Genomic DNA, 12,981 nt, shown 5'->3' with positions numbered 1-12,981 from the left:
ATGCGACTCCTAACACCCACGCCGGTAAGTCCAATTTCAGATCTGATACCGTCTTCTGACCTGAGGGCACCAAGCATGCATGCAGTACATATACATACATGCAGGCAAAACACATAACACAAAATGAATCAATACTATTTAAAACTTTTAAATTGTAAAATTCCAGCTGGGCGTTGGTGGCGCACGCCTTTAATCCCAGCACTCGGGAGGCAGAGGCAGGAGGATCTCTGTGAGTTCAAGGCCAGCCTGGTCTACAAGAGGGAGTTCCAGGACAGCCTCCAAAACAATGCAGAGAAACCCTGTCTTGAAAAAAAAAAGTACAATCATTAAGTGAATCTAAAGAAGCCAGCTTAATTTAGGAGTCAAGAGTAGGTAGGATTCAGAGATTGTTTTCGACCTTTTGGGTTAGGCGAAGGGAAAGTCAACCCCACGCAGAAGGAACACGGTGAGGCGCGAAACACAACAGCACCCGGTGCACAGGTCTGGGAGGCAGCTCCCGGAGGCTGCAGGAGGCTGGCAGCAGGGAGCGCGCCTTTCTGACAAACTGCACTTTCAATTTCACTGTGTAAGGAGTGAGGACTAACTAGTAACACAGGAGCAGAGTTCTAGTGAAGGGAGCCGCTCTAAACACAGGCCAGGAGGGAGAGCCCGGGGCAGCGCTGCCCGGAGCACAATCCCAGGACTGGGGAGGATGCTCAGTCAGCGGTAGGGCACTTGCCTGGCACAGGGAGGTCTTCTGAGTTTTTTTTTTTTTTTTTTTTTTGGTTTGTTGAGACATGGTTTCCCTGTATTGTTTTGGAGGCTGTCCTGGAACTCGCTCTTGTAGACCACGCTGGCCTCGAACACACAGAGATCCGATGCCTCTGCCTCCCCACTGCTGGGATTAAAGGCGTCCGCCACCCCCCACCCCGTCGAGAGTCACTTCTATAATCTATCAATTGTGCTGCCTCGTATGACAGCCACTAACCCTATGTGGCTACCGAGAGCTCAGAATGTGGCTAGTGCCACTATGAAAACAAGTTTAAATTGCATTTCACAGTGCTCTAAATTCAAGTTACTACATGGCTACAGGCTACTCCATGGGAGAGTGACTTAGACCTTTAACAAGTCCAGGTGACAGAGTAGGACAGAGGTTCCCTGGTTGTTTAGGACACAGCAGTGTGCATCAGTTGACGGATGAGGAAGAAAATGTTAAGATCACGGTGGATTTAAAGTTGTGAGGAAAGGTGAGGGCGGTGCAACCGGTCCCAGACCTCCTGACTTGGAAACTGCTGTGGTTTAACACAGGGCCGGGTCTAGGGCATTGTACAACCCCATCATCTGAGCGTGCTGGGCCATCCAGGCAGGAATTCTTTGTTGTTGTTTTTCGAGACAGGGTTTCTCTGTGTAGCTTTGGAGTCTGTCCTGGAACTTGCTTTGTAGACCAGGCTGGTCTCGAGCTCACAGAGATCCACCTGTCTCTGCCTCCCGTGTGCCGGGATTAAAGGCGTGCTCCACCAACGCCCGGCTCAGGCAGGGATTCTTTTTTGTTAGTCATACAGTTTTTTTTTAATCTGTGTACATGCTTGTACCCCAGGAGAAGGCATCAGACCTCATTACAGATGGTTGTGAGCCACCATGTGGTTGCTGGGAATTGAACTCAGGACCTCTGGAAGAACATGTAGTGCTCTTAACCTCTGAGCCATCTCTCCAGCCCCCAGGCAGGGATTCTTAATAAGGAGTTCTGCTTCCGCAGGACACGCTACCCAAAGGGCCTAAAGGGTGACTGGAGAGGACAGGGCACACACAAGCAATGCCGGGAGAAATCTCAGCTCCTTTGAGAACAGAGAAGGGGTCCTGAGGTTGCCAGGAGGGAGGTCCTGGTCAGGTGATCAGAACCGCACACAAAACAGACGAATGAACCGGGAAATGAGGAGGAGGCCTGGATGAGAGAAGCCCAGACTCTGGCTGTTGAGAAAGACACTCTTGAGTGTTTACTGACGGGGTACAATATTGAGTGGGGTTTCTTTCTGGCTAAGAAACCAAAATGGAGACGTAAAACAACTTCAGGTTAACAGCGAAGGCTGACGGGGTCGGTCAAAGGCAATTTCCTTAAACTGAGAACTCCCTGGTAAAACGAGTAGGAAGCATGCCCCAGTGTACACATGGAGAATGCAGCTGGTCTGTCGGTGGGAAGTGAAATCCAGACCACACTTTCAAAGGGGAAAAAAAACCAACAAAAGACAAAACAGAAACCGAGAGCACGCTAGAGGTAAAGGCGAGCTTCACTTTTCAGACGAATGCACTGCCGTCTCGAGTGGACACCCTCAATCTTAATAGGACAAACCTAAGATTGAGGAAAATTGGAAGAGACTGGTAAGACTACCCACAGATAGGAAAGAACCACGATCTAAACGGGCGAAAAGCCTCGCGGTGGGAGCACTGTTGGATGGTCTACCCGTAAAACCAGAGGAGTAAGAAAACGGTGGCGAACTTCGTGGCGGGCAGAGCGCAGGTCTCCGAGAAAGCAGCCGCCTAAGGGACTCGAGAGACCCTACGACTCCAGACTTCAACCTCAAACGCAGCTCATGCAAGCGGACCCCACCGTTCCAGGGAGGCTCGCCCTGCGGCTGCGGCCAGGCCCTGCGGGCCTCCCGGGATCACGGCCCCGGGGCGGTACGGAATGCCGGCAGGAGGCGCCAAGCAGGCAACGCCTCGGGGCCGGAGCCGGAAGAAGCGACTCCGGCCGCCGCCGCCACCGGCACAGGAGCGGTGGGGGAAAGGCCGTCCAGGCGCTCGCTCCCAGCTCGCCCCGGGGCCCCGCGGCGCCTGCGCACTGCGGCTCCCCGGGGCCGGTCACACCCTCGCGCCTGCGCCGTCGCGTGTCTGGGGGGGGCTGTGGCGGCCATGCTGAACCCGTACGGAGAGGCGAGTGGGGGGGGGACAGGGTCACCCGCGGCCGCGCGGGAGACCGGGGAGAGGGGGGCGGTTGGCGGGGCTGCGGCGGCGGCCTGAGCCTCGGAACGCGGGCCCAGGACCGCGCGGCCCCGGCCGTCCCGCACACCGCCCCCGGGGAACGTTCGGGAGCCTCGCCCTCGAGGCCGCGGGGACGGGCGGAGGGGGCGGGACACGTGACCAGGGACAGCCAATCCGAGCGCTGCTGACGTGGCGGCTGCGCGGCCCCGACGCTCCCCACCCCCGGCGGCCCGGGGAGGGAGGGGCCGGGGGCGACGCCCCCTCCCCCAACGCCGCCTCGGCTTCCGGGGGGGTTGACACCCCGGATCCCGCGCTCCCCCCGGCCGGGACGACGAGGGCGACTTTGAGCGGCCCCCCCCCGCCCCCGCCCCCGCGGCTCCGGGATCCAGGTGAGCAGGGGCCCCCGGGGCGGGGCCGCCGCGTGCGGTTTCCGCGCCTCGCCAAAGGTGGGGGGAGCGGGGAAGGGTTCTTGGGGTTCAGGAGAGGATTCCCGGGTCGGGCGGTGGCGGGGGTGGGGGGGAGACGTGTCCTTCAAGCACCTGACAGCCAATGGGAGCGTGGACCCGGGCCAGCCCGAGAGGGCCACCGGGCGTGGGGGAGGGGAACGGCCAACCTCGTGCCTGCGTCCCCACTGGAGGGCACGGGGGCGACGGCGGCTCGTGCCCCCTTCCGGGCGGCCCCCGGGGCCTCGGGGACCCGAAGCAGCCAGGTGAGCGGTGGGGGGGCGCGGGAGGACGGCCCTGTCCTGTGGGCCCGGTCGGCGGGGGAGGGGGCGGGGTGGGCGTCGGTCCCGGGCCCCGGGGGCCCCCGGAGGTTGGCAGCCCCGGCTGCGGGCGGGTGTCGCCGACCCCCCGGTCTCCCCAGGGACTCTGGGCTCCCTTTGTGTCGAGTCGTGTCGAGCGCGGCCGGCGAGCCTGCCGTCGTCACATGGCGGGCTGCACAGGCCCCGCTTGGCCTGCGGGCCGGTGTGTGCGCGCGTGTGCGTGTCTGTGTGCGTGCGAGTGTATGTGTCTGTGTGCGTGTCTGCGTGCGAGTGTATGTGTGCACGTGTGTGCGTGCGTACGAGTTATGTATGTGCGAGTGTGCATGCATGTATGTGTGGTGTGCGTGTTTGCGAGCGTGACTATGTGATGTGTGCGTCAGTGTATGCGAGTGTGCATGTGGGTAATATGTGTGCGCGAGCGTATGTCAGCGAGTGTGTATTGATGTGATGTGTGCGTGTATGTCTGTGAGAGTATGTGATGTGCGCGCGTGTTTGTGTGGGTGTATGTGATGTGTGTGCGTGTGTCTGTGTGTGTGCGGTTTCCCACGGGGACACGGCCTGGGTGCCCGCGCGCCCCGGAGGCCCTGGCCGTGTGTCTGCCCCCGAGTCTGGAGCGGGGCTCCGGGGCCCGGGATGCTCTGCAGCCCGAGGTTTAGCGTTTCTCGGGTGGCGCGGTGTGGCCGCCTCCCCTCCCCCCCGGAACAGTTGCCTCCTTGTGCGCTGCGGGGGAGGGAACGGGAAGCAGGGAAGAGTTACTTTTCCAAATTACTAAGTAGCAGCGGCCTCCCCGGTGACTCATGTGGGGGCAGGGAGCGCCGGGGACGGCGCGGCCCAGTGACTTTCCGGAATGCGGGGCCGTGGGAGCCCCGCGTCTGTCTAAGGCCCGCAGCCCCCAGCTCCCGAGCTTGTCCCACACCCCGACCCCGTCCCGGTTGGGTCTGGGGCCAGGCCTCCGCGTGCAGGCGGTCGGTTTGGAGGCCGGGCCGCCCGGGGGAGGGGAGGGAGGAAGGGAGCCGCCCGGAAAGTTGCTGTGTCATGGCCCGGCTCCCCGCAGCCGCCCGGGCGGGGCCGCGCGCACTCGGGCGACCCGGGCCTGGTCCGCGGCGGGGAGTGGAGGGTCCCGGCCTGCGAGGCGCGCTTCCCCCTGCGGGGTTTGCGGTCCGGAGGACGGGAGCGCGGCGGCCATGTCGAGTGCGGGGATGGAGGTTCGAGGGCCGACGGCGAGGGGAGGGTGGCCTGGCCCCGTAGGAGCTGAGTCGGGGCGGGGGAACCCGCCTTGCTAACGGCCCCTCTGCCGCGTTAGCCCCCTGTCCGGACGTGCACACAAGCCTCCCCGGGGACGGAAGGAGGGGAGCCAGGCTCAGGCGCACCCCGGGGACTCCGGGGGGGCACGCGGAGTCGCCCCGGGCCCCTGACCTTGGGCTCTGGTTGTTTATTCCTACACAAGCCTCTGGTTCCCAGACGCCCGGTGCAGCCTGGGGCAGGGGGAGGGGGCGAGCCCGCGCCCAAAATGGCTCCGGCCCCTCCTCGGAGGCGTCCGGCTGGGGGAGGGGAGGGAAGGGGGGAGGGCGGGAGAGCCGCGCCGCCGCCGCCTCCTCGGCTCGCCCTCCTCCCTGGCGCTGACCGGTGGAAGCAGCGCTCCGTGGGGAGGATCCGGGCCCCGGCGGTGGGGGCGGGGGCGTCCCTGCTCCCCTTGCTGGGGCAAGAAGGGAGTCTGCGGGGGTGGGGACACCGCGCCTGGCGAGGGCCTCGCCCGCCACGGGAGCGGGTCAGCCGCCTGCTCGCCCTCGCCGGGGAAGCTGGCAGAGGTAGGTTAGGGCGGGCGGGCCCCGCGCGTGTGTGCGGGCGAGCGTGGGCAGGGCCGGGGCTGGCGGCCGGGGACACTCGGGCGGGCGGCCTTGTGTGCTTTGGGGCTGGCGGTGTTGGGGCCGCGCAGGCCGTGGTCCCGGTGGCTCTGCGGTGGGGGCAGGGCAGCCGTGGGAACTCTGCAGAGTCACCGGTCGGGTCGTGGCGCCTGGCAACGCCAGCCCGCGGTGCGGGGACGTTGGGGAGCGCCCAAGCCTCGCTGCCCGGAGCAGGCCGCGCGGCTGCTAAGATGGCGCCTTCTTCCTCGTTTTCAGGTTCTCCTCCCGGCCGGGAGCGGCCCGCCCCGCCCGCCGCCGCCCACGGAGGACGTGGAATGGCGGCTTGCACGGGTAGCCGGTGTCTGCAGGCCCGGGAGGACTCCGCGGGACCCGGAGAGACGGCGCCTGCAGTCCGCCCGGCCTCCACGCCACGGCGCGGCCCATCGGCACGACATGGCGGGCCGCCCCGGCTCTATGCGGCACTCTCCTGCCGGGTGACGGGCGCCCCGGACTTGGAGTGTGTGACGTCATCCCGCAAGCGGACCAATGGAGAAAGCTCCCGCGAAGAGGCGGTCCTGCCCCCCAGCCTTGGCTGCCGCACGCGCGTGAGCGAGCGAGGACGCGCAGAGGGGGCGGGGGCAGCCGCGAGCCCGGTGGCGCGCATGAGCGGCGAGGCTCCGCCCCCACGGCTATATATAAAGCGCTGGCGCGGGGCTCGGCGGCGCCATTTCGCGCTGGAGTGGAGCAGCCTCTAGGACGAGCGGGAGGAGTCTGTCCGCCGACCCAGAGCCTCCGCGGGCCGCCAGTGCAATCCGCGTCCATCCGCTCGGAAATGGCCTCCGTGTCCGCCCGCGGCCGCTCCCGGCGGACAGTGCAGACCCCGTAGAAGCCCCTGCAGCTCCCCTTTCGGGCCCCGCCCAGTCCTCGGAGTCCGTCCACCCCTCTACTCCGCCCTCGAGAGGATTTCAAAGATGGAGGCGGCGGCTCCCTGAAGCCCCTTCTGGTGTTCATCCGCCTCCATCGGAGATCCAGCGCGGGTCTCGTCGCCCCCGGCGCCCGCGGCAGGAAGCGGGGGCCCCCGAGCACCGGCAGCGGGCGGAATTGACGGCGGCGTCCAGTCTCGGGGACCGTGTCGGGGCCGGCAGACTGCGTTCTCCGGGGGCTCGCCGGCCGGCGGAGGCCGCCGCCATTTTCCTGCCGCCGCCTGCGGAGCGCGCCAAGCTGCGGGAGCCGTGCGGAGGGCGGCGCAGGAGGCCCGAGGGCAGCGGCCTCCCCCCGCGTCCCGGGTTATGCTGGGCCCGGCGGTGAGGGGAGCCGAGGCCACCCGGACTTGACGCGGCTGAGCGGCGGTGCCCGAGGTCAAGATGCTGCAGAACGTGACTCCCCACAAGTACGTCCGCGCCGGAGCGGAGGGAGGGAGGCAGGCAGGGAGGGGGCCGCGGGGCGGCGTTCGGGCAGCGGCGGGCGGGCGAGGCGCGCTTCCGCGCCGCAGCTGTTGACGCGAGCTCGCGGAGGGGGCTGCGACGGTTTTGAAGCGGTGGCGGCGGCCCAGGTACTGCGTGTGAGCCGCCCGTCCGTGTCCGCGCAGCCACGGCGCCGGGTCGGGTGGTGGGGGTGGTGTGCGGCTCAGCCTTGATTTGTCGTCGGGTTGGGGGGTCTCGGCCCCGTGAGTGCCCGGGGAGTTGCCATGGTGACAGCGGGAGGATTCCCGCAGCAGGGCAGGTCCCTGCTGCATACACAGGGGATGCCCGGCCTGCGGTGCACGGTGGTGGGCGTGTGGGTAGCGTGGAGTGAGGCGGCGGCCGCGCTCGGCGCTGCAGATGTAAACAATGAGACGGGGCCGGCGTCTCGGGCGCTGGTCACTCACCTGCTCTGGGTAGAGCCCCACCTCGGCTCCCCAACGAGGCGCCACCGCTGGCCTTGGTCTCCTGCCTAGGAGTTGCTGGCGACACTCTGTAGCGGAGCTGCTATCAAAATTAGGGCTTGCTGACCTTGACTGGAGGGTGTGTTTTGAAGGAGACTTGTTTTAGGGATACTTCTGTGGGTCTGGCAGTGTAGACGGATCTCTGACAGATACTTCGTTGTGTCTTATTTGGGGGTTAGTGCTATCTGCTTCCTACTGTGGGGCTTATAGCTGAAGGATGCTGAGATGAATTCATCGGTGTCGTTTTGAAGTTTACTCCCGCCCCCTTTTTTTTCCTCTGCACTGGCTTCTCTGTCTGAACCACCATGGCAACCATTAAATCCCCAGCGAGGATGAGGCTTCACTTTCATAGCTCCACCCATTTTTGCTTCATTCTTCCCCATAAGGCTGGAGCTGTCATGTGATGTCTTGGTTTTGTATGCTTTTTGACCAAGCAGCTCTTGAAACTGGAGGATGCTACGAGCTGGATGAGGTGGGCAACAACTGTTGTTCTGGTTGCTGCTCACTTTCCTGTGTCCCTCGCGACAGCCACAGCCCGGGCTTGTAGAGTCGCTGCACGGTGCACTTGGGCGACTTCCTTGGTCTTCGTGTCATCTAATTGTGCTCCCTTTTTGCAGGCTCCCTGGGGAAGGGAATGCAGGGTTGCTGGGGCTGGGCCCAGAGGCAGCAGCACCAGGGAAAAGGATTCGAAAGCCCTCTCTGCTGTATGAGGGGTTTGAGAGCCCCACGATGGCTTCTGTGCCAGCTTTACAACTGACCCCTGCCAACCCACCACCCCCTGAGGTGTCCAACCCCAAGAAGCCGGGCCGGGTGACAAACCAGCTGCAGTATCTGCACAAGGTGGTCATGAAGGCTCTCTGGAAGCATCAGTTTGCATGGCCGTTCCGGCAGCCTGTGGACGCCGTGAAGCTGGGCCTGCCGGTGAGTCTGCACGGGGGCGGCTGCGGGACTGCAGGCATGCGTGAGTGGGTGTGGGCTACCTAGCGTAGGTAGGTGCTGCGGCCCCTAGGGAGTCCCATTCAGTGTCTTTAGGGAAATAGCCACCAGGGTGTTGGTCTTGGTCCTTTGTGCTTGTGATCTCTATCTTGGCATCTCTCATTTTGCCTCCATGCGTCCCTTCCTTAACTCTGTGCCCTGGCTCCATTTTACAGATTTCCCACCCCTGGTTGGGAGAGGACCACGGTGGCCAAAATTCTTAGCTTCTTCCTTTCCCTCATGCAGTCCATGGATAGCCACCCCAGAGGTAATGTCACAGGATGGGAAGCTTCCAGAGTGGTGGGAGGTGGGTGGTAGAGAAAGGTTTAGGGCTCTCCTAGTGGGATCTCACTCTAGTTTTTCTAACCCACAGCTTAATTGGGGCCGCAGTGTGGGAATACTCCTTAGTAGTAGTAGGGTGTGCGTGCGGGTGTATCTGTCTGCCTGCCTGTCAGTAGTTGCCCTAGAATAGGCGTTTTCCTGTGGTCTGACTGACCTAGCATGTTTTTCTCTAGGATTATCACAAAATAATAAAACAGCCTATGGACATGGGTACTATCAAGAGGAGACTTGAAAACAATTACTACTGGGCTGCCTCAGAATGTATGCAGGACTTTAATACCATGTTTACCAACTGTTACATTTATAACAAGGTGAGTTGTTTGGCTTTTTAAGGTTTTTGATAGCAGCTAGTGATAGTACTGTTTGTTTCTGATGGGAGTGCTGTGAGTGCAGCTGGCCAGGGGCTGAGAGGAGCCCCACAGACGGTGCTCTAGGGAAAGGTTATTAAGTAGCACACAGTCGCATTTGGGGGGGGGGGGTGGCCCTGTTTCTCAGAAAGCTCTAGAGACCTGCAAGGAGCGGGACGGTGACTTCCCCTGCAAATGGAACCTCTGTCTGTCCTGCAGCCCACCGATGACATTGTCCTAATGGCACAAACCCTGGAGAAGATCTTCTTGCAGAAAGTGGCATCGATGCCACAAGAGGAACAAGAGCTTGTGGTGACCGTCCCTAAGAACAGCCACAAAAAGGGGGCCAAGTTAGCAGGTACGGACGGGACCTAACTGAGAGTCAGATAGTGGCCCGTCGGTGACCGTGAATACAACTTTACACGCGCTTCTCTCCTGACTGTCTTAGCCCTGCAGGGCAGCATTGCCAGTGCCCATCAGGTGCCTGCTGTGTCTTCTGTGTCGCACACAGCCCTGTATACTCCGCCGCCTGAGATACCCACCACGGTCCTCACCATTCCCCACCCGTCAGTCATCTCTTCTCCCCTCCTTAAGTCCCTGCACTCTGCTGGGCCCCCGCTCCTCGCCGTGTCAGCAGCCCCTCCAGCTCAGCCCCTTGCCAAGGTAATGAAGCAAGCTGCTGAGGAAAGGGAGGGAGGGTGTTAGTGGAGGTGGACCCGAGTGACCCTCTTCCTCTCTCCTGCAGAAAAAGGGCGTTAAGCGGAAAGCAGACACCACTACCCCTACACCTACAGCCATGCTGGCTCCTGGCTCCCCAGCTAGTCCCCCTGGGAGTCTTGAGCCAAAGGCAGCCCGGCTTCCTCCTGTGCGTAGAGAGAGTGGCCGTCCAATCAAACCCCCACGGAAAGACTTGCCTGACTCGCAGCAGCAACATCAGAGCTCTAAGAAAGGCAAGCTGTCGGAACAGCTGAAGCACTGCAATGGCATTTTGAAGGAGTTGCTCTCTAAGAAGCATGCTGCCTATGCCTGGCCGTTCTATAAACCAGTGGACGCTTCTGCTCTTGGCCTTCACGATTACCATGACATCATTAAACACCCCATGGACCTCAGCACTGTCAAGGTACCCACTGCATGGGGCAGATGGGATGCTCAGGCAGTGATTGGAGCCCAGGGATCAAGACTTTCATTCTGGGTGTGTCTTGCTTTATAAAGTTGAGCAAGGCAGAAGGCCACAGACTTTGAAGTTCTTATATTTTATTCCAACATCTCTTAAGAGTTGGGTTAAGGGAGATGTAATGTGGGAGAAGTGGCCTTGGTCACTTAGAAATGTTTTCTTCTAGACATAGATACCTCTTCAAACCTACCCCAAATCCTTGGACTTCAAACTTGAACTCCAGGGCACAGATCCCTAAGGTCATCCCCACTGTTGTTCCAAGAGAGGGCTGCTCTTGAGTCGGGTTGGCAGGGAAAGATGAGTCTCTGCCTGTGCAGCTTTTCACGCTGCCTCCTTCTGCAGCGGAAGATGGAGAACCGGGATTACCGGGACGCGCAGGAGTTCGCTGCTGATGTGCGGCTTATGTTCTCCAACTGCTACAAGTATAACCCTCCTGACCACGACGTCGTGGCCATGGCGCGGAAGTTACAGGTGAGTGGGTGACTTGACCTTTACACAGTATCTGATTATAGGAGAGGTTTAGTTTGTGCTGTCACAGCATTAAAAACGTGAGACTTCCCCTTCCTTTACCCTCAGCTGGAGCTAGTGTGCTAGGTGGCTAGGCATTACACAGTTCTGAGTCAGTCCACCTGTCTGCAGGATGTGTTCGAGTTCCGCTACGCCAAGATGCCAGATGAGCCGCTGGAACCAGGGCCTTTACCCGTCTCTACCGCCTTGCCTCCTGGGTTGGCCAAGTCCTCATCAGAGTCTTCAAGTGAGGAGAGCAGCAGTGAGAGCTCCTCTGAGGAAGAGGAGGAGGAGGAAGATGAAGACGAGGAGGAGGAGAGTGAAAGCTCAGACTCTGAGGAAGAGAGGGCTCATCGCCTGGCAGAGCTGCAGGAGCAGGTATCTCATTAGGCCTTGGGCTTGGATGGGGTAAGAACTCTGGCCATGCTGGTCCTGGCTGTGGTTTATTTTGTTTTTAATCATACTTCACGTTCTTTTCCTGTGTAGCTTCGGGCAGTGCATGAACAACTGGCCGCCCTGTCCCAGGGCCCAATATCTAAGCCCAAGCGGAAGAGAGAGAAAAAGGAGAAGAAGAAGAAACGAAAGGCAGAGAAACACCGGGGCCGCGAGGGGATGGATGAAGACGATAAGGGGTCTCGGGCCCCTCGCCCACTTCAGCCTAAGAAATCTAAGAAGGCGGGCGGGGGCGGCAGTGCTGCTATGCTGAGCCACCCTGGCTTTGGGACTTGCGGAGGAGGTGGCAACAAGTAAGTGAGGACAGTCTTACTCGGGGCGTTTGCTCAGTCAGCCTCTGCATTGGTGAGCTCCCTGCCCACTTGATTCTCTTGCCCGTAGGCCGCCTAAAAAGGCCCAAAAGGCAGCCCCACCTGTCCTGCCTGCTGGTTACGATTCAGAGGAGGAGGAGGAGAGCAGGCCCATGAGTTACGATGAGAAGAGGCAGTTAAGCCTGGACATCAATAAGTTACCTGGGGAGAAGCTGGGTCGAGTTGTACATATCATCCAAGCCAGGGAACCCTCTTTACGTGATTCAAACCCAGAAGAAATTGAGATTGACTTTGAAACACTCAAGCCGTCCACACTCAGGGAGCTTGAGCGATACGTTTTATCCTGCCTTCGAAAGAAGCCCCGGAAGCCCTACAGTGAGTATCAGATCGGGCAGCTGCAGACGCCGGGGGGTGGGAGTGTCCTGGTATATAAAGTGAATCCTGGCGTTTCCTCCTAGCCATTAAGAAACCTGTGGGGAAGACAAAGGAGGAGCTAGCCTTGGAGAAGAAGCGGGAACTAGAAAAGCGGTTACAAGACGTCAGTGGACAGCTTAACTCCACCAAAAAACCTCCCAAGAAAGGTGAGTGCTCAGACTGCCAAGGTCTCTGACCCCTCCCTCTCCACTGCTCTAGGTTGGGCTCTGAGGCTGACTAGTGACCTTGTGACAAAAGAAATGTTACCTCTTTTTGTACAGCGAGTGAGAAAACAGAGACGTCATCTGCACAGCAAGTCGCGGTGTCCCGGCTCAGCGCTTCCAGCTCCAGCTCAGATTCCAGCTCCTCGTCCTCATCCTCATCTTCTTCTGACACCAGCGACTCAGACTCGGGCTAAGGGGCCAGGCCAGATGGGGCAGGAAGGCTCCGCAGGACCGGACCCCTGTACCACCCTTCCCCACTTTCCCTTGCTGTGACGCTTCTTCATCTCACCCCTCCATGGGAGAGCTGGCTCTGCAGTGGGGAGGATCGCAGGGACATGGACAGACGGACAGACTGACTTGTAGCCCTCTTGGGTGTGGTGTCCCTGTGGAGGATGATGGGGTGGGGCAAGGGATGGGTGGGAGTGGGCACAGGCCTGGCACGAGGCTGCCTGAGGCCGCAGCTGTCCTGTTCACTTGGAAGGGCCCTGTTTTGAGGTTTTAATTTATTTAAGCTAGTAAGGCTGTGAGGGAGGAGCACCACGGTCCTCCCTCCAGCCCCCATGGGGAGGGAAGGAGAGGGAGCTCCTTTTTTTACGTTGACTTTCTTTTCTACTCTTCCCTTTTCCTTCCACTCCGTTGGGGGCCTGGGGATTTTAGTCACCTCTCCATTGGGCCCCTGGACTACCTTTCTTTCTCTTGATTCTAACTTGTAAATAAAGAAGATATTATTGAAGTTTTGAGTTAGTTA

General features: G+C 60.6%; 2 protein-coding genes across 3 annotated transcripts; both read left to right on the top strand.

Annotated features, from left to right (window-relative positions):
- On the top strand, nt 1-6,447 carry LOC106022609 (mucin-1). The gene is made up of 4 exons (XM_040732524.1): nt 1-24; nt 2,488-2,897; nt 2,950-3,344; nt 5,839-6,447. Exons 1-4 carry the CDS (start codon nt 1-3, stop codon nt 6,315-6,317), a joined length of 1,308 nt encoding a protein of 435 aa, XP_040588458.1. The 3' UTR covers nt 6,318-6,447.
- Nucleotides 6,448-6,593: 146 nt separating this feature from the next.
- Brd2 (bromodomain containing 2) lies at nt 6,594-12,966 on the top strand. Of its 2 annotated transcripts, none has more exons than XM_005086861.4 (12): nt 6,594-6,952; nt 8,104-8,407; nt 8,977-9,114; nt 9,370-9,508; nt 9,599-9,813; nt 9,896-10,270; nt 10,667-10,795; nt 10,964-11,209; nt 11,318-11,577; nt 11,666-11,970; nt 12,054-12,176; nt 12,291-12,966. In XM_005086861.4, the coding sequence occupies exons 1-12, from the start codon at nt 6,927-6,929 to the stop codon at nt 12,425-12,427; spliced, it is 2,397 nt and encodes a 798-aa protein (XP_005086918.2). In that variant the 5' UTR covers nt 6,594-6,926; the 3' UTR covers nt 12,428-12,966. The 2 variants fall into 2 exon arrangements, with proteins under 2 accessions (XP_005086918.2, XP_012981291.2); XM_013125837.3 differs by lacking the exon at nt 6,594-6,952 and adding an exon at nt 8,638-8,729 and having other exon boundaries at nt 8,229-8,407.
- The last annotated feature ends 15 nt before the right edge of the window (nt 12,967-12,981 follow it).

The sequence above is a fragment of the Mesocricetus auratus genome, unplaced genomic scaffold (genome assembly GCF_017639785.1).
Source record: "Mesocricetus auratus isolate SY011 unplaced genomic scaffold, BCM_Maur_2.0 Super-Scaffold_100027, whole genome shotgun sequence".
Taxonomy (NCBI): Eukaryota; Metazoa; Chordata; class Mammalia; order Rodentia; family Cricetidae; genus Mesocricetus; species Mesocricetus auratus.
Note: the sequence above shows the minus strand (reverse complement) of the source record. Positions and strands in the feature narration are given on the sequence as shown.

Bases quoted from the DNA above. Each gene is read 5' to 3' on its own strand.
- LOC106022609 (XM_040732524.1), top strand. From the start codon at position 1: ATGCGACTCCTAACACCCACGCCG. The intron at 25-2,487 runs GTAAGTCCAATT...CGTGGCGGGCAG, and splicing joins GACTCCTAACACCCACGCCG to AGCGCAGGTCTCCGAGAAAG. The intron at 2,898-2,949 runs GTACGGAGAGGC...GCCGCGCGGGAG, and splicing joins GTGGCGGCCATGCTGAACCC to ACCGGGGAGAGGGGGGCGGT.
- Brd2 (XM_005086861.4), top strand. From the start codon at position 6,927: ATGCTGCAGAACGTGACTCCCCACAA. The intron at 6,953-8,103 runs GTACGTCCGCGC...CCCTTTTTGCAG, and splicing joins CAGAACGTGACTCCCCACAA to GCTCCCTGGGGAAGGGAATG. The intron at 11,971-12,053 runs GTGAGTATCAGA...GTTTCCTCCTAG, and splicing joins GAAGCCCCGGAAGCCCTACA to CCATTAAGAAACCTGTGGGG.